Source organism: Octopus sinensis, unplaced genomic scaffold (genome assembly GCF_006345805.1).
Source record: "Octopus sinensis unplaced genomic scaffold, ASM634580v1 Contig13674, whole genome shotgun sequence".
In the NCBI taxonomy this organism is placed as follows: domain Eukaryota; kingdom Metazoa; phylum Mollusca; class Cephalopoda; order Octopoda; family Octopodidae; genus Octopus; species Octopus sinensis.
The window spans coordinates 869,520-892,098 of record NW_021833026.1 but is presented as its reverse complement, the minus strand read 5'-3'; the positions used below and the strand labels follow the sequence as shown (position 1 = coordinate 892,098).

Below are 22,579 nucleotides of genomic sequence, written 5' to 3'. Positions count from 1 at the left end.
TGTCGAGTCGTAGGCTTTCTCTGCCTGAGAGTGACACAAGCACATTGCCTTCTTGTTGTTCGTTCTGAAGGAGTTTATGTTCATTTTGAATATTTCGTCGTTCTGGCTGTAATTCTCGAACACCTTCTCAAACAACTGCCCCACCTCCCTCGTCCAGTCGAGCACGGAAGAGAAGACCAGTCTGTCGTCACTGGGTAACACATCCCACCAACTTGCAGTACTCCCGCAGCTTTATTTGGTAGTACTTGTCCGACAGTTTCCTACCGTTGGAATACTCCCATACTTCAGCGTGGACCCGTAGTTCCTGGTGGCTGCCGCAAAGTCCTTGCAGAACTCGTTCACTTGCGCGTAAAAGTCGATGCCCTTCGCGTCAAAGTCAGTCAAGTCCCCAAAGTTGTTCTGAGGGAGGAGGCAGAGGAATTACCCAAAAAGTGTAGTCCCAAGCAGTCATGGAAATTACTATTGCGAAGAATCAATACCGCTTTCGATTATTTCAAGTATAACAACTAATAAATTATATTTATAAATATTACTTTATACACTCGACGGCGATGACTCTGTCAATCCAATAATCAATGCAGATACGAATAGTCCGCAGGGAATATATGTTCTCCACAAATAACAATCAGTATAGCCGGTGTTCTAATCAGTCGAAATTAGGAGTTCATTATTGAACTATCATAAAGTTCCCACATAGGCAACACATGGATCACATTTATCCGCAGCTGTGTGCTATACCCCTGCTGTCTTTTACTGCGTTGAAAATATTTTGAGATAACAGTAAATTGTTCGTGGATGTCCTTTGTCGTCTTTGTGATTTAATTCCAATGCCCAGTTAGCACATGTGCCCAAATAAACGCCAAGGAGCTTTGGTCGTGTCCATAGTTAAGTGTCTACTGTTGCAGGTATAATGAGTTTAAAAATTACAATTAGTTGTATCTTATTTTAGTTCAATAAACATTTTGTAATTTTATCGAGGTAAACCCTAATAAATGTATGAAATAGACTTGAATAAAGTAATACGTTGCGTCTAAATATGGATAATGTGTGCTGTTACGAATCACTCATGTCTCGACTCGTCCGAACTGTGAATCCTTGAATTCCTTAAATTCTTTAGTTGAGGTCTCAAGAGGGAGCTCAGGATGGTAATTATTTGTCGACATTTGATATGTGTAGTTGACAAAAATGTACTGACAACAGGAATCACAGTACTAATTATCATATTCTGCATTTTCGCACTGTTCCGAACAATCTCTCGGACATCCGGCAAATCCTCATCTGTATCGTAACTGATGTTATTTTAGCGGAGGGACGGTCCCTCGGAGGACGGACTGGCTCTGTAGATAACAAATAACCGGACACTAACCCAATTAATAATTATGTCTCTCTCTTCTTGTTTGACCGAGCTGTTAGTCGATAATCAATATGCTATGTTTGCCCTCACACTAAACTGAGAGGACTGTCCAATAAGTCACCATCCTCCGACAGTCCTATAGTGGTGTGAATAATATTAAATATAGTAATGAGCATAAAGTATGTGCTATTTATTACGACGGAAATCACTTTTGCAGGACACATTCAATGTCTTACCCTCTGAGGCACCCATCAAATGGAAGGTAAGTACATCCTCCGTGTCCTCGGCAGTCCTATGTGAATAATAATAAATATGGCAATAGTAATAAGCATAACGATCAATGTAAAAGGTAATATATGTGCTATTTATTACGACGGAAATCACTTTTGAAGGACACATTCAATGTCTTACCCTCTGAGGCACCCATCTTGGACATGTTCAGGGCGGCCACGGCAGCACAGGCCTCCTCGTATTTCACAAAGTTGACAAAACCAATACTACTCGCCCAGGTGGTGTTGCCTGGGAGGGAATTGACCGAGGCAATGGCCCCGAACCGAGAAAAGAGTTGGTACAAGTGGAGATTAGTAGATCCTGGGATTAGGTTGGACACATAGACACAGTGGTGTTGCACAGGGGGCACATTCCGGGCAACAGGACTATACCGAAAGTAGTCATAGTGGGAGTAGGGGAGGAAGCCAGTGGTCACTTTGACGGAGGACTGTCGGGCATATCGCACAATTATGTGTTTGTCAGTGCCTGGGAGTACTTGTTTGCAGTTGAGCACGGCAATGGCCGACTCTGCACACACAGGGTGGTAGAACATGACCATTCCACTGCACTTGGACATGCCGTGGGCGTCCACCAACAGTTTGAGGGACTGCACAGGCCCGAATGTCTCGAAAAGCATCTTCAAATTGTTTTCCATGAACGAGGGCGGCAGGTTCTGCACGTACAAATTCCGCAGTTCAGTCTTGCCCGTCTGACAGCGAGAGAAGCTGACGTGGATGGCCTTTTGGTCGACGACATGCCCGTCGAGTGTGTCGATGGCCTTCTGGGACTGTTCCTGTGTGCCGTAGGAAATGAATCCGTAGCAGAGGGAGGTGCCACACGACTGGTCCATCATCAGTCGACAGTTGGTGACCTGAGTGAGGGGGAGGCCGTACATTGGGGACTGTCGTGAAAAGGGAGAATAACGATTCGGGGGTGATTGAGGGGGCCAGGTTGCTGACAATCAGTTCGCACTTGTCCACTACGAGTGTGTGGGGGAAATGCCCAATGGACTGCTGAGGGGGGAGAGGGGGATTCATGTACCCGTTTCTCGCATTTGTTTCTACATTGTAGGGCTGGATAACAACAACCAACAAAACTCATGTCAATTATATAATTAATTCAATTTATTTAAACAACTGATTACAACTCAAAACCTGCACAATAAAAAGTATTACAGTCCTCCGATATATAACTCTCCTTCGACCTGACTGGCCCACTCAGAATAGAACTGGACCTGACATAGTCCTGTCTGTCAATCCCCACTTCCTTCCTCACCACTCCGCCCCTCAGCCTGCCAATAAACAGACTGGCACAACCGGGCATACTCCCTCTGATTGAGCACCACACATTTCTTCCCGAATTTGTCCAGACTAATGTCCATGTCCTCTCCTGTGGCCAGCAGCCACCCTTCTCGACAGTCCTTATACTTGAGGACGGTCACCATCCACCGGCCATACTCGTCCAGCCAGAACCCCACGACATGCACAACCTCCCCCTCCCCACAACTGAAAGTGTCATTCGAGGCCAATTCGACGGGACTGTCCCCCGCTGACCGAACTCGACTGAACCAGACATCCCGGGCAACCTCCCGACCGGACTGCAATACAACCAGGAATGAGTACTGCGAGGACACATCGGAAGGGGGCTCCCTTGTGCACGCCCACCCACGTATGAGTTGGGATTACATTCGGAGGGTCTGTCCGTTCACCACACACAATACTCGCTGGACGGATTACCACCGTCGTGTTCGTCGTCGGTTTCGCTTTCTTTGAGGGGACAGTCCGATCCAGCACTGTTGATTGCAGTCCTTCTTTTCCTGGTCTTTTTCGCTTCTCTGAGGATTTCGCGTGGGTCTTCTTTGTGGGAGGACCAGTCTCCTTGGTCGACGTTGGTTGTTCTCTGATGGACGCATCTCCCACTTGGACGACAACTGATGTCTTGAGTGGAGTGGACTAGGGGGATATTGGGTGGTCATACTGATTTCATTTGTGTGATTTCGAGTGGTTTATCTACCATTTGTGCACAATTGGGGAACCATTTATATAAATTGATTTTAGAGGACGAGTCGAGTACACATTGGAGAGAGTAACAGTCCCGTTCTCCTGGTAGTTGATTGATACTTTATTTATCTTAATCTTTTTAACGACTGTTCGCATGTTGGACAACAAGACGCAACCAAAAACAACAATTTATAACACGTAATTTATTTATTAGGAACAAAAACAACGTCATAACCATAATTAACTATTTCAGGTGATCCCAGCCTCTTTTAAAAACCTTCGCATCTTTTCTGTGTGTTCTACAGCGCATTGTCTAAGAGGGCGGGGATCCCGAACTTTTTTCCTGAGGTCTCCACCGTTTTCTTTCACGATTTCTTCTAGTCCATTTGGTTGAATTTTGTTCCCTGTGACATTCGCTAGGAGGTTTACAATCTCCATTTGAATATTGTCGATTTTTTCGACATTTGAATATGCTAGATTGCTTCCCCATACTGTACATCCGTAACCAATTGTCGGTTTAATGTATTGGGTGTATAGAGACTCTAATCCGTAAGTTCCTTTGGCGTCTTCCAAGTTTCCAAGAAATGCTTTAAAAGGTTTAATTTCGTCAACACGTTTTCGGTATGGGGAGTAAAGGTTAGAAAGGTGTCAAAGGTGATCCCAGTATCTTTAGAGTTTTATTTGGAGGAATTGATTTCCCTTCCATGGTCACATTTATCGACTAATTCCTCAGTCTTTTGTTAGTTGTGAAAAAGGTTAGCTCAGACTTTTCCGGGCTTGCTTTCAACAGATTGGCATTGAGCCATATACACAGGTTATTTATATTTTTCTGTAATCTTCTTGTAGCTTCGCTGACACATATATCCCTCGAACAAGAATCCTCGGGATCCAGGTTCTTTCCGACCCATCTCTCTGCTTTGTGTCGCTTCGAAAGTTTGGGAGATTCATTTTGGATCACATATATCCGCACACCAACCTGGTTTCGCCCATCTCACTCCACCTCTACGCACCTAACAAAACTAACGGACTTTATTGCGGATGGTTTTAATGACAACAAACCTCCACTTCGCACAATTCTGGCCACGATCGACATTGCAGAAGCCTTCGACAAGACTTCCCGTCATGTTCTTTCAAACAATATTACAGCGACGAACATTCCCCCAATGATTCAAAAATGGCTCAAGTCGTTCATATCCGGCAGACTGGGTCGCACTTTGTTCATGTCGATACTTACCGAATGGAGTCCCGCAAGGATCGGCTCTCTCCCCGGTCTCGTTTAACCTCCACCTGAGCAGTTTGCCTAAGCTGGAAGACACTTTGATCCTGTCTTATGCTGCTGATTTGATCTTGGCGGCTAGAAACAAGAACATTTCAACTGCTTCCACAGGCCTACAAACTCATCTGGATTTATTGAAGTCTTGGCTTGTAACCAACCACCCTCTCCTTCCAAGTCCAGTGTTACGTTCTTCACCAGTGACCGTCGCCAGCTAGACCAGCATCCAGAGTTGAAAATCTTTGGAGAACGCCTCCCCATCTCAAAAACTGATCTACGACCAACCTCTTACCTTCTCCCCTCATGTTGACCACATAATCAAAAAAGTAAACAAAAAGAGGAATGCCTTCCGTGCAGTGGCCGGATCCTCCTTCGGTCAAGACAAAGAAACGCTAAGAATAATCTACAAACAATATGTCAGGACCTCCCTTAACTACGCTAGCCTCACTTGGGGCTCCTCTCTTTCATCCAGCAACATTCAAAAACTCCAAAGGATCCAAAATGGTGCTTTCCGATCAATTGCCGGATGCATGTTATTCACTCCTTCCGACCATCTCCACTGGAAACCACCATTCTCCCTGTGGAAGATCACCTTCGCATCCGGAACCTGCAATTCCTCAGTGCGGTCATGGAATCAGACCATGTCATTTCCTCACCCATACAAAAACAGCCGTTTCAGTCATTGCAAACCATTTCAGTCCACAGAGAACTATGAAAATGTCTTAGAAAAATATATTATCAAAATAAAGGTCAGTCAAATCAGGCTTTGGCATGTCTGGTTGGCTGTAGAAAGTGTCGTCGGCCATGCGCATTTTATTGGTTTGGATGGAGTAGTCCAACTGGAATGTGAATGAGCACACACCTTGTCCTTCTCTCTGTCGAGGAGCACTCTGCACTCGTGCGGCCCCATGTCCTGGTTCTTGAACAGCACATCCGAGACGACGGTCTGGTTGGCCAGCAAGTAGTGGTGGTTCTGCATGGTGTCCCACAAAGACGTCAACTGCCCCAACTGCTCACTCAACACAGAGTGGTTGAAGGACATGAGGTTGTCCTTATACCGCCTCTTCTCCCGGGACTTCCTGGCAGCCTGGTTGGGCAGGGGGGAGTACTTCGTTGTTCTTCATCCTCTTCTCCCGGTAGTCCCTGTCTGTGTGTTCGGGCACGTCCTCCTGTTTGCAGAAGGTGTCACTCGAGTCGAGGAAATAGGGCCATTCGGGGAGTTGTGGGTACTGCAGAAAGTGACTGTCGTGTGGCCAAAGGGGGTAGTCCTCGGTCTCCTGTGTGATGGGGAAGTAGAAGGAGTCGTCAAAGGAATAACGGGAATTGATTCCGTCATCTTCCATGACCTAAACATATTCGAATAACAGTCATCACTACTAAATGAACATTAATAATAATAAAACTACTCTGTGGTGGAGTGGACGACACTACGGCTATATATATGACAGAGTTATGCAATTATCGATCACACACGCCACATGACACACCCAACAAACACACTTTATTGGCAATAGTAACCCAGTCGGGACTCGTAGAAGGAGATGACCGTCTGCGGACACCGAGCATTCGCCACCGACACAGGAATCAGGTCGTAGAGGGGAGTACTCGACTTCCTGCACAATCGACAGGGTTGGATACCACTTCATCAGGAACATTGGCCTTCCCTCTATTTTCTGCAGTTCGACAATCCTCTCGGGGAGAAGGCCTCGATTAAAACCCGTCTCCCCCTCCAGTCCAGTGGGACTCACTTCCACAAGTCTCCTCACACTTGAACTGGCCGACTTTGCTTTTTTGGCCCGCTTAATCTGTTTGCATTTATTTTCATATTTTTTGATGAGGTTAGGGGAGAACATGCCACATTCCGCCTCCCACGTGTTTTTGTCGCTGAAATGACATTGCGGAATACCTGGGGAGCCCCTTCCACTTGACCAAATAGTGGGTGATGCCGTTGACCACCTTCTTATCCTTAATGCTTTCCACCTCAAAAGTGTCTGTCGGCGACATGATTTATACGAATATATTAACAACAATACAAGTCAGTTTGAATAACTTGTACTATTAAAAATATTAATTTTGATTTATCTTAAATTAATTAGTTTAATAAACAAAGACTGATTATTTTGCTCGAACATGTTTACCTGTGTCATTTCCCGCACTCTGTCCTCCACAGGAATCACTCAACTTAAACACGTGGCCATTGCAGTGCCCTCCCCCCAACAAATCGGGAGTATTCTCCACCACCTCCTCTCACTGACCACCCCCCTCTTCACTGTAATATTCCACTCCCTCACCCCAGCCAGTCACTTCGCAGAGAGTAAAAGTCTGCTTTAACAACTCGTTAAACACACAAGTCGAGGTTGGTTTGCCCACTGATTCCAGTTCATTTGTCCACTGGGCGACGACAGTCCAATATCTCGGTTTGTCCAGCAGAAAAAGGGACTCCATCACATTTGCCTGGGCGTATTTCTCTCTTGGTGACTCGAAGGTTCCCAGTCTGGACGAGTTTGTCACCAGACTGAGAAATAATGGCGTGAGGACGATATCACGGAAGCCCTTCATTGGGGCTCACGGAAGTAGAGTTATTTTCCTCCACCCAAAGGATTGCCACGGTGTTCTCATAGAACTGGAAGAAAATTAAAAATAATTAATATTTTAATTATATTTATTCAAATAATATTTCTTTATCACGTGCACAACCAGATGATTCACCTTAATCAACTTTTTGCGGGATTGCCTCCCACAGAGAGCACAGTGGAGGAAATAGAGGAACACATCAAATCATTTATTGCACTCAACCAGAGCACGTACTCTCTTGTGGTATTCGTAGAGACCTCGTCGAGGCAGTAAAGGAATGTGTCTGTGAGTTCATCACACATAACTATTCCACCAGGCCTAAAGAGGCACCCCCATTCCCCATCAAAGTAAAAGACCACATTTATAGCCCAGATTGACTCACATTCAATGGAAGCCCTCCTATGTTCAAACGGAGAGAACCTCACTCCAGGATATAATTTTCCCGCCCTCTCAGTGGCCTATCTGTTGGTGAACCAGCCATCCCAGTCGACTGTAATGCACATGCCTAAGAGTAGAGAATGATGTTGTGGAGACTGCGAGTGCTCGTTCTTCTCCAAAGCACTCTCTCTGAACTGTCCCCCCTCTTGAAGGACAAATGCCTCCACTTGGTCGACTCAAGTGAGTGTCTGTGTAATGCCCAGTCACCCACTCCCCCGAATATCCCTGTTTCATGTCCCAGGAGGGCACCACCGAGTTGGACTTTTTGTTGGAGATGGGATATATCTACGAGGAATACTTCGAATGGGACAAACTGAACAAAGTTCTCCAAACCATCCACCAAAAGAAGGAGATCACGGTCGAGTCGACTGGTCGGGTGTTGTGGTGACCCTCAGGTGTGCCTGGGCGGACTACTCTCCACCAAACATTCGACGTGACCCAGCTGGTGGTGCTCATTCGTCGATCTGCCGACACAGTCCCTCCATTCCCCCCACATTCCCCCTCCCCCATTCAGGATATTCCCCTCAATGACGACGTTCTCCTGGAGAAAATGAAGCCTTCAGTGGAGATGCCCCCAGTCCCCTTTCTGTCCCCCTCCGAAGTGGCCCTCGTCCTCTTCGAAGCGTATGTGCCTGATTAACATCCAGTCGACATGAACTGAGTCGGCGAGCTCGGGATGCCACTCAGGACATGATTGTGTCTGCATATTGCCAAGTATTGTGTCCTCTCACCCACAGACCCTCCTGAGTCTCGATTTGAACGTGTTTGCCCACGCGGCAGTCCTCTTCACTCGGTGTCTGGTCGAACTGTCCTCCCCCAACAGAATTCAGAGAGCATTGATGCAACTGGAGGTGGCCTGTGCTCACATTGGCAGGAGTTGGTCAAACCTCGAAGTACAGCATTCACCCTGGCACACTTCTTTTCGATTCGTCCACCCTCCCTCTACTGCATTAGAGTACGCGGGGGTCTGACTGTAGTGCAAATTATGTCGTGTTTATATGAGTGGAGGACTGTACTCCTCCGCCCTCGAGTTGTTGGAGAGTCTGGAGAAGTGGGATGACCTCATCGAGTGTTATGGACACCTCGAGCAGAGAGCGAAGGTCGGGCAGTCCTTTATTGTAGGCAGAGGAGTTGATAAGACGGCGGATTGCAGAAAAGGAGACGCCTGCTCTGTTGTGCTACTTGGGGTGTGTGACCAAGGAGGCTGAGCACTACCACCGAGCCTGGGAACTGTCGGGGCACAAGTCCGGGGCGGCTCAGCGAGGACTGGCATTTCTGCACTTCCACCGGACACAAACCAAGGAGTCCATTCCCTACTTCCGTCGAGCAGTGGAAATTAATTCGTTGATGGTTGGTGGTGTTAGTAATGCAGTACTATGTCTGGTTTTCCTATGGCTGTGCCTGCATGGCCGAGTCCTCTTCAAAGAGGCCGCCAAATGCTTCCTGGCCTGCATTCGAATAGAGAACGAGGTCTGTCTGTCAATATTGTAGAGTTCCAAAGCGTGGACCAATTTGTCAGTGTGTGTAATGCAGTACGACACCGAGTATTTGTGTCTGTCTACTCGTAGTAAGAAGAGGTGCATTCGAATGGCCCAGGAGGCAGCCCGTCTGGACTACGACAACCCCAAAGTGTGGGAGAATGTGTTATATGTACTCCCCTCGTCTCAGTATTCCAGCTCACTGTCGACACCACTCAGGTCAGTCTGGCCATTCAAGCATATCAACGACTCCTTGATATAAACCACAAATTCAGAGATCTCGAAATCTTGTTGTCCTTGGCCTCCCTCCCGAGTGGAGACCACACAGCCAAATTGATGGAGTTGTGTGTTCGTCACGAAAAGACGTGTGTGGAGGACGGAAAGGACGGTCTCCTCCTCTATGCCACACTGTCCACTCTGCAGAGGAAAGTGGTGGATGGCTCTTGTTTTTGTGCAGAGGAGTATTTATTGGTGGTGGGGTGGTGGCTGATTATAGTTGTTGGAATATATGAGCAAGTGTTTGAACCATCAACTCCACATCCAAGGGTGGACTGCCTGTGTCAGCACTGTCCAGTCCGTCGAGGAGAGATGCTGTGACTTGTTGGAGTGTATGAGTTCTCTTATAACTGCCAGGCTGCAAGTATTATGCTGAAAGGGTTACTGCTAATTATTCTCTGAGGAATTTTCTCTCTTCCACTCAGTCAATAATTGAGAGGCTTAGTAGAATGTTGAGAAATGAGTTTGATGAGGTATTGTCTTCTCCTCATAATAGTCGGCTATTGGCAATCACTCACTTGTTCATCGCTTGGTTTGCTCCTTTCGTGATTTGATTGACAGTCTTTCTTGATTTTATATTACTTTTTACATATATTTATTGTCTCTTTTCTTTAAGGATCCTTTTTAACCTGTTTTGTTTTGGAATATTTATCAATAAATAGCCAATATTATTCTTAAGATAATTTGAAACAACATTTGACTATGAATAAAATGTGAATGAATTGATGAATCAAACGATATTAAAATGCAGATGGCAATATTTAACTTTTGAACGATTTGTGGAATAATTTGTTTTCTATTCTTTTTAACAGATATCAAAATAAGCATTTTTGCAAGTCAAGCCTATTCTGGTTTAAATAATTGCTGAAAAATTGTTTGGAGGCATTGTAGTAGCTAACAATTGCTTTGATGTCATTAAATTTATTTATTTACGTCTCATATGTTGTGCAACTTTTTTAATCATTGCTGGTTTCAAGACTGTGGATCTTTGCTACATGATTTTCATTTACACATTTGTCGCAAGTTCTGAATAAAACAATTAAAAAAGTAAAAACATACTATTCAATCGATTGTGCCTAATACTCATACTTTATAAGAGACCTGGCATTTAGGTAAATAACAATGCAGTCTGATTTCGTCGAGATATTCCTATAAAACAAGGACCAATTGTATTAAAACTACAAAGAAAAACGTAGAATGTAGAGAAACCATGCAAGAAATAGTTAAAAGTTCCCAGACTTGTGTATCTGTAAATCCACTGGAATAGAAATTTATATTCCAAAAGGCGACACCTTATCGTCTGTATTATTTGTTATCTATCTGGGCGCTGCTCAAAATGCTAGGCAGTCCGAGTGATAAATCTCCTACAGTGAATAGATGATCTGAAAGTGTTTTCTGAAAAAAATAAACAGATGATTAGAATGATGAGTTAAGTTGGTGCTTTATTAAACTGGTGAAATAAAACGGAATCTAAAAAAATTGATGCAGAATCAGTGTTTTTAGATTGAAAAACATGCCTCTTTGGCATTAACATTAAGATTAGAAAAGCTTATAATTTAATTTTTTAAGTTTTTTTACAAACTTCCGCAATTTTTCTTTTCGTTGACATTTTATTTATTTATTTATTTCGTTGACATAAATACATTTTCTGGCTATCCATTCGGTATTGACTCCAATATTGCGAATTATTTAATTTTCAAATATTTCAACTTTTTCGGCGAATTTTTTAATACCGATCAAAAATTTTTTATCTCTCATGTATTTTGTCACTACTCGGGAAGTTAGACTAGGTTATCCAATTAAGTCGACTTATTTCCCGTTTTAAGACTAAGTATCCCCTTAATTAATCCTTTAACGTTCCACGTCGGGAACTTGTGCGATTCTGTGTAATGAAGACTTCGTGATTTGATGTTTTGGAGTGCTTATGAGCCCTTGAAATATTAAAAATATTACAAAGAATAGACAACTGGTGTTTATTTTATTTCAATCAATATTACAATAATCATTAAGGATACACTCCATGTAATAAAAAACCGGATTTTCAAATGCTTAATTTTTTGATATTCTGTTTTTAATTTTAGACTTTTTTTTAATTTATAATGATAATCTTCGTAACTTTTCTTTTTATAATTTTTCAATAATCTTTTTGTACAGCTAAACTGATTATATTAATTTTTTTCTGTGTAAAAAAAACCGGATTAGAAAAAAAGTCAAATGATTAATAATTAATGTGTCCTCTATTTGCCTTATAAAGCTCAATGCTTCTTTTTGGCATGCTTTCAGTTAATTTTCTCACAAATTCCATTGGTATTTCGTCCCAAATTTTTATGATATTTTCGCATAAATCTTTTTTACTATGCAGCATTTTTTTACTCAATTCTTCCTTTATGTAGCTCCACACATGTTCAATTGGGTTCAAATCTGGTGATTGTATTGCCCAATTTAATAATTCAATTTTTTCTCATTCAAAAATTGTTTTGTTCTTCGTGAATTATGACAGGGGGCCAAATCTTATTGGAAAATAAAACGATTTAGCCCCATTTTATCTACTGATTTTCACAAATTATTTATTAAAATGTTGATATATACAGCAGAATTTATTTTTTCATTTACTATAACCAAATTCCCCTTTCCATGATAGGAGATACAACCCCATACCATAATTCTTCCACCACCAAACTTCAAAGTTGGAGTTAAATGGGCATAATTTAAGGCTTTATTTTTTTCTAAAGCAAAATTTTATTTTTTTAGATGAAAAAATTTCAAAGGAAGCCTCGTCAGGCTATATAACAGTTCTCCACGTTTCATTGCTTATAGCAGAAAAGATTATTGAAAGCTCGTATTGTTTTTCACTATTTTTTTTGCTAAAAAAGGTTTTCTTTTACACACACATGCTTTGTAATGATTTTCATGTAGATAATTGCTTATTGTTTTTTTGCAGACAACTTTTCCTGTAAAATCGAAGACTTCTTCTTTCAGGTTGGCCAGTGTTTTTTTGGATTTTCTTTCACAATGTTGACAAGTTTACAAATATCTGAGTTAGAGAGCTTTTTGGGTCTTCCAGAACCAGGTATACGATCAACAGTCCCTTTTTTATTTAACTTATTCAGAAAATCATTGAGAGTCGAAGTTGGAATATTCAGCTCCTCAACAATCTTCTTTTGTGTCCATTTAATTGAATGAGAGCTAGAGTCTTTCCTTGTGATTTTATCAAGCATTTTTAAATACCTAAAAATTGGCTTAGCAACGACTAATCAAAAAAATCCGGTTTTTTAATACACGCTAAGATTTTATCAAGATCAATTACTCAAATATACATTATAATTTTAAAAATAAAAAAAAAAATTTTTTTAAATAGTAAAAAGATACAACAAACGATTGCTGAAAAGTATTTAAAAAAAAAAAATGTATTTAAAAAAAAAAAAAAATTTAAAAATAGTAAAAAGATACAACAAACGATTGCTGAAAAGTAATTTAAAAATTGATATACATTTAAAAAAATACTAGTAAAAACATGCAAACTTGAAAATCCGGTTTTTTATTACATGGAGTGTATTTTTAGAGTAGAAGTTTATAAATTGGCCTCGGAAAAAATTCAACAAGTTATAAAATTCTTCAGATTAATTTACGAATTTTATGAGAAGTTCAAAATTGGGAACATTCAAGTTTGCCGACAGTTAATTTGTCATACCAGTTTTATTTATGATAGAAGGTTGCTAAATAAACTGACATATTTACAAGGCTCAACCGGAAAAAAATATTTGAAAAGATGTCTCAATTTTTTTCAAGTTTATCAAATGGAATTTGTTTAAAAATGATTTGCAAACGTGACCAAACACATATGGAATTATAAAACGTGTTCCATAAAATTCTTAAAATTAATTTTATTAAATGTTTAAATTAGTAAATTAACTAAAGTGGAGATACTATTGGTTCCGGCTATCTCCTCTTTGCCTCCAATTCACCATCTTCTGCCACACTCATGGGTCGGGATACAGCGTCCATGTCCTCGACAAGTTTCATTGATGTCTCGTGATGACTACTTTCTCCATTTAAAAAAATAATTTAATTTTTCAAGTTTTTCACAAACTTCTACACTTTTTTTAATTGATACGACTGAAATTTCTACATATCTACTCGGTATTCCCTCCCATGTTTTAATAATCTTTAAATATTTTAATTTTTGTCGGATTTTGTGATAATTTAGTATCATTTTTTCCATACATGGTCAATTGGATTGAAGCCATAATACAGTCTTTTCACGAGAGCTATAGTACTTTATAATACCACATAAGCAATCACACTTTATTTTTGAGTGAAGAACAGTTCACATTAGGAACACAAAACACAGAAAAGGTAACATTCCGTGATCCCGACACGCACGAGGAAACTCCTCATTTTGGCCCGATTTTCCTCACGAGTACTCGCGCAAGCGCGTAGTGGACGTGTGGGCCTTGCCTTCATTTCTTCATCTGATCGTCCATATAACATCAAGAGGTCTTCCATTCTCATAGGAGTCGATTTGTGAAGTTATTTCTTTTATCTCAAAATGTTTATTTTTAAAAGAGCAAAAGTCCGAAAAAAAAGACAAAATTAATCTCAACATTAACAGAGGAGATAATTGCGTTAACCCCATTTATTTTTGAGTTTGTTTCTAGATAGAGATGACTAGCACAAAACACGAGTCTGCAAATCTTACTTGGCCGTAATTTTTATAGGTTTTGTGCTAGTTTCGGCACTACAAATCAGATATTCAGTATCAGATGGGTCAAGCATAACCAATCACAGCAAAAACTTTTTTTACTATAAATGTTTTATAATAATAAATTTCCTCTTTTAGTGTCTGATTGGTATTTAAGTCCTCATATTCTTTTTTAGTCAAGAATTTGATCTTTTTTTATCTTTCCTATGACAGAAACTAACTTTGTTTTTACCGATAAGGTTTTTTTGAAATTATCGACAAATTCAAATTCTTCTAGGAACTCAATTTGACTTGCTAATAGATCAGCCACACAATTTAAAAAGGATAATTCAATTTTTAATGGAATTATTGACTTGTATACACTATTCCATATAAATCGCTATATTCATTAAAACCATGGTGAAAACCGAACAAAATAGTCACATGATGCCGATGCACTACACAACCGGCCTCATCCTCGCTTGGTGTTAGACAACGTTCAGTTAATCTGTACGCTCTTAATTGAGCTTCCTCGATTCTCCTCTTGTGGGTCCAAGACAACTTGTGTTGTGTTTGTATTAGGTAACAAGTAAATGTACAGGTAAGTTGTTCTCAAAAAATGGAAAATTAAATTAAAAATATTGTTTAGGGAGTGTCTTGATTAAGGATAATTTGCTTGTTAAAATAATCTTCCCGGAACAATTTAATGAGTAAATGACAAAAATTGGTGATCAGCAGAAATGAAATCATAAAGACGCACAACTAGAATATTTTCCGACTGAACATACCAAAGACGCTTGCATCCTCGTAATACTGGGAGGTTGCAAAACCCGACAATTATTTCCGTAGTTGTTACACGCATAGACTGAACTAGGCAAATTGTACAAAACATTCATGAACCGTGTCCAACGAATACTTACGAGAATCCAGCAAATGATCAGCACAAAGCAGGCTAGTATGTCCTAAATTTAAAAAATTGAATAGTACATATTTTCTGGGCAGCATATCTCTACAAACTTCTGTGAAAAATGGATAGACCACAATTTTCATTAGACAGTAAATCATGTTCAACAAACAAGCCAAGCAATAAAAGTGTAAAGGAAATGGAAAAAGTGGTTCCAATATGAAGGGGTACTGACATTTATTTACAAAAACAAAGAACTGTAAGCTAAAATAGCAGTGAATGTGAAATAAAACTTAAAGGGATATTCACACGGGAATGTTATTATTTTACAAATTCCTTGACATTCAAAAACAATGGAAAAGTGGGAAGAGATCGACATTATTAAAATGACTGAAATTCCGGTGAGTGCCTTGAAAAATGTCAAAAAAGGTATACCATGATTAATATGCACTGTCCCCTTGAACAATATTTTGATGTGCATAAAAGATTGAAGTAATTCGAGTTGATGAAGTTGAATAGCTAAGGATTAAATTTAATACTCAACCATGTTAATAGAATAATTAGGTTATTATTTTAATTATTCAACCAAGATCACCCTTTGAAAATACGAAATAACTAATCAGGTGATTCTAGTTTCTCTAAGGAGGGTCCTCATTTTTCCCTGACGTTTTTCCCTTGTTCCCACACATTTCCTGTAGGGGCGCGCGGGTGTGTCATTGGGTATGTCGTCCCCCCATTTCTTCGCAAGATGTCCTCAAAAGTGGCAACATTTAGTTTTTCGTTTGGTTATTCTAGAGTTTTGTTTAAAATTTTTTCCCGGTTGGTGTAGCTGATCGTATTTCCCCACGCTCCGCAGGCATAGCTGATTGTGGTTCCATGTACTGTTTATAAACGGTTTGGCGAGTGGCGAGGCTCGTTCACTGTCTGCATTTTCGAAGGAAAACTCTGAGTATGTTGAGTTTCTTCATACATTTCGCGATCACATAATTCACTTGCTGGGCGTCGTATGTTAATCTCAAAATGTTTTGCAACTTTCGGAATTGATGTCTCGTGGTGACTGCTTTCTCCACTTAGTCGTTCATTGATTGCATGATTCCCTGTTGTAGGTAAGAGTTTGTACTCCGGACGAATGCTCTCCAGCGTTTTTTAATCACGATAGTCTGAACATATGCACGTGTTAAATCTTGGACTTGTAGGGAGTTTTATTAGTGCTTGTAAAATTCAATGTTATTCCATCCCATGTGAGAACCAATGGTACGACATTCACATTGTGGATTAACCTCAATTCGTTTGCCAAAAGATCGTATTTATGTAATTTCTCTACTTCCACACGCTTCAAAGATTGTTGAGAAGAAATCCATACTTCGATAAGCGCAATGATGTCACGAACTTTGCCGTAGACAAAAATGTCCGGTTTATTATTATTGACTTTACTATCCGTCTTGATCGTTGTGTCCACCCGTATTTCGACCACCTCACTAAAGACAGCCGACTGAACGGAGTGGGTCTTGAACTTTCTAGACTATTCCATAGATGTGCAAGTGAATGCACCTCACCACGTCATTGTGGCGACGCAAATAATCGCTGTTTAACATTCTGCCACATCTTGTAGCAAATTCGCCTTGGAATTTTTATAAACAGTCTGAAATGTGATTTGAGGAAAAATGAACACAACAATAAGACAAATGACCAAAGAACTAATGAGACCCCAAGATCAGAAAAATTGATGCTGACGGAGCAACGCAGTAACCGCATCGACATCAGCACAGTCCGTCAGTGTAAACCAGGCCAATTCGTTCTTCCCTCCACTCCTTCCACCAAAACGGTCAGTGACACTCCCCGCCCACACACAAGCATTCCCCCCTCTACTGACGCATTCCTAACAAATTAAGACAGAAAGACAACGAGGGGAATAGCCAGGGCAGCCTCAATGTTCTCCTTCCCCACACTCATCAACGCGGTCGGGCGGGTGAACGACTCAGCCATCAACAGTTTTTTGACCGTGTTTTGTAAAGTCTGCAAATGACCGCGATTCCTCCAAACCCTCAAATTCAGAGATCTCTCAAAGAGGTGGATGTAGGGAGAGGCCTCCCCGTGACCGTTCGACATGCTCGTTCTGAGAGAGGACACAAGCTGTGGGACTGACAAACCAAGACTACTTGGGCAGTCAATTCCTTGTTTATTGCCTTCTGCCGTTCGAATAACACCTTTTTAGCACTGCTAGCAGACTGTCGCATCCTCGTCTTGTCGTAGTACGGAATGACTGCCTCATTCAACTCCTGGCCACATTAACAGGACAGACATGCCAATAAGAAGCCCACAATCTCCTCCGACAGGATTGCACTCTCCAAGGCATCCCCCACCAAACTCTCCACTCGATCGGACAAAGCCTTCAACCGCTTACTCAACTCAGCAGAATGTGATTTAGCCTGATGGTATTCACAACAAACAAACCTCCAGGGCATGGGGACCTGTAATAACAGTGAGCCGACGAATTCCCTTGGCCACTGCTTCCTCACCGACAATGGCAATGTGTCGGATATGAGCTGTATTGTTGACATGTCTTGACATTATGCCCGACCACTCACGTGCCACCACACAACTCGACTGAGTAGGTCATTCCACTCGTCTTGGACAGGTCGCTGACGGGAATGCCGATGGAGACCACGCGGGCTGGGTTGGGGTATGTCTGCCAGTTGAATGTGCCACTCCACCTCCTCGAAGACTGCTCTCAGTCCATCAATCGAGTAGGCATCCGCCAACTTCATCTCCCCCTCGTAGATCGGCAGTTTCGAGGTCACCATCGAGTTGGACATGTCCTCAATGTCCCGAATGAGGTAGTTCGACAATGCCCCCTCCTAATTAGGTCAACACCAAATTGACATTTCCCGCCAAATCAATAATACCGTGTAATTAAAGTCGAATCGAAAGCGATCCGAGTCGACATAGGAACCCTTCTGCTCCTGACTGGGAATAAAATTCCTGAGTGCAAAATTGACCAAATGTGTTGCCGTGTGGCTAACCATCACACTAAATCGATTTGCCTATAAATAAAAGAACAAAAACATGCCCAAAGTCTACACATGACTCGTAAGCCAACACTGATTTGACTTTTCTCCACAACAAATCCCTGATGCAAAACATACCCCGCTTTTATTTTAGTCTGGTTAACCTCGAATGCTTTCTGTAATAGAATATTCAAAAATAACGTCTAAGGTGGTGCAATCCAACAGCACTCCCTTGTCCCCTCGTTGTCCCCCCTGCTCACCAAAGAAGCAAGTACGATTGAGCACAACTGTGAGAGCAGTCGATCCATCAGTCATTTCCCTGACAAACTCCCGCCTTCCGTGGTCATAAATGGCCAAAATCTCGGCATCAACGTCGTCAAATTCTAAAATGTCAGACCAACAGAAACCATAAACACAGTCATCGAGGACCCGATAATTAAACTTGGGAGTGTCATCAGTCGTAGCAATGCTTTTACAAAGATCATCCAAAGCACGTGGATTGAAGGCAGTCTCGGCAGACTTGAGCCGAGCACCCAACGACCTGAGCCGAGCCTGCACTCCTCGTATCCCGCAATGTCCAACTCCCGACCATATTCTTCCGCGATTATGGCCGTCAAGTCCACGGGGAATCCGTAGGTGTCGTACAACTTCCACGCCAACTTGCCCGACAGAATGTTCGAGTCAGAAACACTCATTTTCTGCCTCAAAAGTGTCTCCCCGTTCGCCAACGTCTTCAGAAACAAGTTTTCTTCCCGCGCAATCGTGTCTTTGATGGCCTCCCCCCTCGCAACCAACTCAGGGAAGAATTGGCCCATCATTCTGAGCACAGTGTCCACCAGCTGATGGAAACACCCTTCTTTGGCCCCCAGTTTGGTTATAAAAAAGTGGAGAGCCCGTCGGAGAATGCGCCTCAACACATAACTGGGAATGAATGGACAGGTCACCCTCTGCCGGTGTTGGAGGGACACCCCCCGTCCCCAATGGCCACACACAACGTCCGAATGTGGTCGGCCACCACTCGGTAGGCCATGTCGACACTCCCACTGTCCTCCTCTCCAAACTTGCCCGAATAGGCACGTTCGCAATGGGAGATCTACTGATGGACAGGTTGGGCAGACCTCCTGAATGTCGTGGAAGTAGGGCATGAACACATCTGTGTCGTAGTTGGACTGTTTGTTCTGGACAATGGAGACAATTCGTTCAAAGCCCAGGCCTGTGTCGACATGTCGGTTGGGGAGAGTAGTCAATGACCCATCCCCCTCTCCGAATGACCCACACCACTCACCGATTGAACTGAATGAAGACGAGATTCCAAATCTCGATGACGGAGGGGTCGTCCATGTTGACGAGGTGGGAGGCATCCCTTCCCCCCACTCGGTCATAGTGCAACTCACTGCACGGCCCGCACGGCCCTGTGTCCCCCATCTCCCAAAAGTTGTCCTTCATTCCGAAAGGCAACACTCGTCCCTCTGCGAATCTGCCATTAGTGCTCATCCTCACCCCAGGGATATCCAAATGTCACGTGTCTCAATGTCGGGTTCAAGGCCGAGTGAGGAGTCCCCCCCGAAGTACGTCACATACAAATTGTCCCTCAACAACCCCAACTCGTCCACCAGGAATTGGATTGCCCACGCAGCCATTTCGGCCTTGAAGTAGTCCCCGAATGACCAGTTTCCCAGCATTTCGAAGAATGTGTGGTGGTACGAGTCCTTCCCCACGTCGTCCAGGTCGTTGTGCTTCCCGCCCGCCCGAATGCATTTCTGGGAATTGACTGCTCGCTTGAGTTTCCCCAGGCTTGTGTTTGGATTCACAGTGCCGAGGAAAATGTCTTTGAACTGGTTCATTCCCGCGTTCGTGAAAAGGAGGGAAGGGTCGTCGTGGGGAATCACACTCGAGGAGTGCACGTAGGAATGTCCAAGCCCCTTTAAAAAGTCAATAAATGTTCTTTTTATGTCGGCGGCTGATCGGTACGGCACACTCATAAAACACGTTGTTTACAAACAATTTATTATAATGTGTCGGTTTTGAAATAATTTATAAATTGCGAGGTTTACAAGTATCCCAAAAATTCAACTAATTAAAATTTTGAATTCTTTAAATTCACAATTTTTGAAAAATTTGTTTTAGCTGAAGTTTTAACACTCAAAATCGATGATTATCAAAAATAAATGTACATTCATTAGGTCACAAATTAAAAATAAGATTTACAAATATTTTCTTGAAAATAACCACTCCGACTGCAAGAAAGATATCGATCGACGGACTTTGATATACGGCCTCGAATAATAGTTGATAGTTTTCCTTAGAGTGGTGACCAGTATTATCGGTCTTATGTTTCCAGACGGTCCTCTTCGTATTTCTGGTTTCTGAATAGGTATTAATATTTCTGTCCCGATTGGCTAAGCTATTGGGGGCATATTTGAGTAATTCCCACGGAACTCCGTCGCATACTGAAGCTCTGTTGTTGTTCATACAGTGAAATGCTTTTGACCTCAGAATGTGTTATTTCGTTTGACAGGCTCCGTGAGTGTCTAATATAGATTGTTTCTGGAAGTGGTCAGTAATTCTCGAACTTTTTCTCCATCATTGGTCTGTACATGTGCTCAATACATTATTCTTTATTAGCCTAATTAGAAAGGTGTCTGCATTTACTATGTCTTGGTCAATGTTATTAAATAGGCCTAACATGTTCTTGTTCTGTTGGGAGGTAAACTCCAGGGAGGAATCTCGTCTGTCCTCTACGTTGACGAAGACCGCTGTCTGACTCAACTGGATAGTGAGTGATGGGCACCATCGACAGAGAGTTAATGAAGTTAATAAGTTAATGAATCGTAAATAATTTAGCACTAATGATCGAAATTGTGATTTTACAAAACTGAATGGAGTGAACCTGTTAAAAGCAATTAATAAACACGCTCTCTCACTGTACAACTATTATGTGGCAGCCCACACTGGCGACCAGAGCGACCTTTATTGACAGGGTTAACAGGATGACCAACATAGTTTGACACTAATTACTGACTGACAATTAAAAATAATTGCAGATAATCTTATTGTGAATTGTCTTATTTATTTATGGTTGTGTCGACCATAGACTACTTCAATTGATGGCGATCCTGTTTCCCCTCACTATTGCTTGGGACACGTTCTGGAGGAGCCATCTCGTCTCCAGAGGATTGTGTGTTCTCAAGGTCTTGAGACGTCCAATACACTTGAGGATAATTACTAAAAATTCAAAAAACTTAACATTTTTTAACTCTATTCAAAGTAACTACCTTGGTTTCATTTCATAATTCGATTTAAATGTTAGGAAAAAAACTAACCATTAATCTGTTATTACTGGGGCAACCACAAAGTTGACCTAAAAAAAGCAAAAATTGACCTCCATAAAGTCAACAAAATTGATTCAAAAAAGATGAAAGTTGACCAGAATGTAGACCTAAAAAAGTTTTTCAGATAATTTTTATGCAATAATTTTTTCTAGAAACATGAATTATATAGAATCATATAATATTTGACGTTTTCAGTTTTAAAATTTCGGTCTTTGGCCAAAATTTTATGAAGAACTGAAAACAAGCGCTCTACTGAACACGTAGTGGCCTGACACTGGAGTAGTTGAAACTTTTCCAAAGGCAAAAAAATTCCATCTCCGTTAACAATTTTTAAAATTTCATTCGTGTTCAATCTCTTTTTTATATATTCATTTATTTTACATGTATCTTCTTGGACATCGAGTTTTCTCAGAAAATTGTATGCTTTTTGGATAGAAAAGTTCCTTGACTCAATTTCACTAAGAACATCAACGAGTGGAGAATATTGATTCCATATCTCCTTTAAATCATTAAGAAGTCCTTCATTTTTTATTGATTCCATTGCTCTCCGAATCAATATGGATTCTCCTTTTAGCGAATTGCATATTTCCAACACTCTGGGAAAATTTTCCGCGTAGTACTTGATTGCTCGGAGCCAGCTTCCCCATCTAGTAACAATAGGTTCTGGAGGTAGTCCTATTTCAGCAAATAGTTGCCTTCGACTATTATTTTTCAAAACAAGTCCTTTTATAGAGGCAATTAAGTTATCCACTACAGGATAATTTAGTTTTATCCTTAATGCACAATTGTGAATTAAATGTGCAATACATGTTACGTGGAATAAATTAGGATACAAATTTTTTAGTGTTTTCCGACTGAAATCATATACTTTGCCGCGTCGGTTAATAAAAAATAAAAATTTTTCCTCTCAACATTTGCACATCGAATCGTATCATCCACAATCTGACATAGAATTGATGCATTAAGCGAAGAATTTAATGGTACACAACCA

The 22,579-nt window shown here is 41.6% G+C and overlaps 1 protein-coding gene, 1 long non-coding RNA gene and 1 pseudogene across 2 annotated transcripts; 1 reads left to right on the top strand and 2 right to left on the bottom strand.

The window, feature by feature from the left end:
- The first annotated feature begins 1,035 nt into the window (after window positions 1–1,035).
- On the top strand, window positions 1,036–1,371 carry LOC115229767. Its single transcript, XR_003883362.2, has 3 exons — window positions 1,036–1,087; window positions 1,118–1,145; window positions 1,177–1,371. It is a non-coding gene; the product is annotated as an uncharacterized LOC115229767 (long non-coding RNA).
- A 344-nt stretch (window positions 1,372–1,715) lies between these two features.
- Window positions 1,716–2,519, bottom strand: LOC115229836 (ELAV-like protein 2). The gene has a single exon (XM_029800120.1). The coding sequence runs from the start codon at window positions 2,517–2,519 to the stop codon at window positions 1,716–1,718; it is 804 nt and encodes a 267-aa protein (XP_029655980.1).
- Window positions 2,520–18,415: 15,896 nt separating this feature from the next.
- Window positions 18,416–20,238, bottom strand: LOC115229834 (annotated as a pseudogene).
- Between the last annotated feature and the right edge of the window lie 2,341 nt (window positions 20,239–22,579).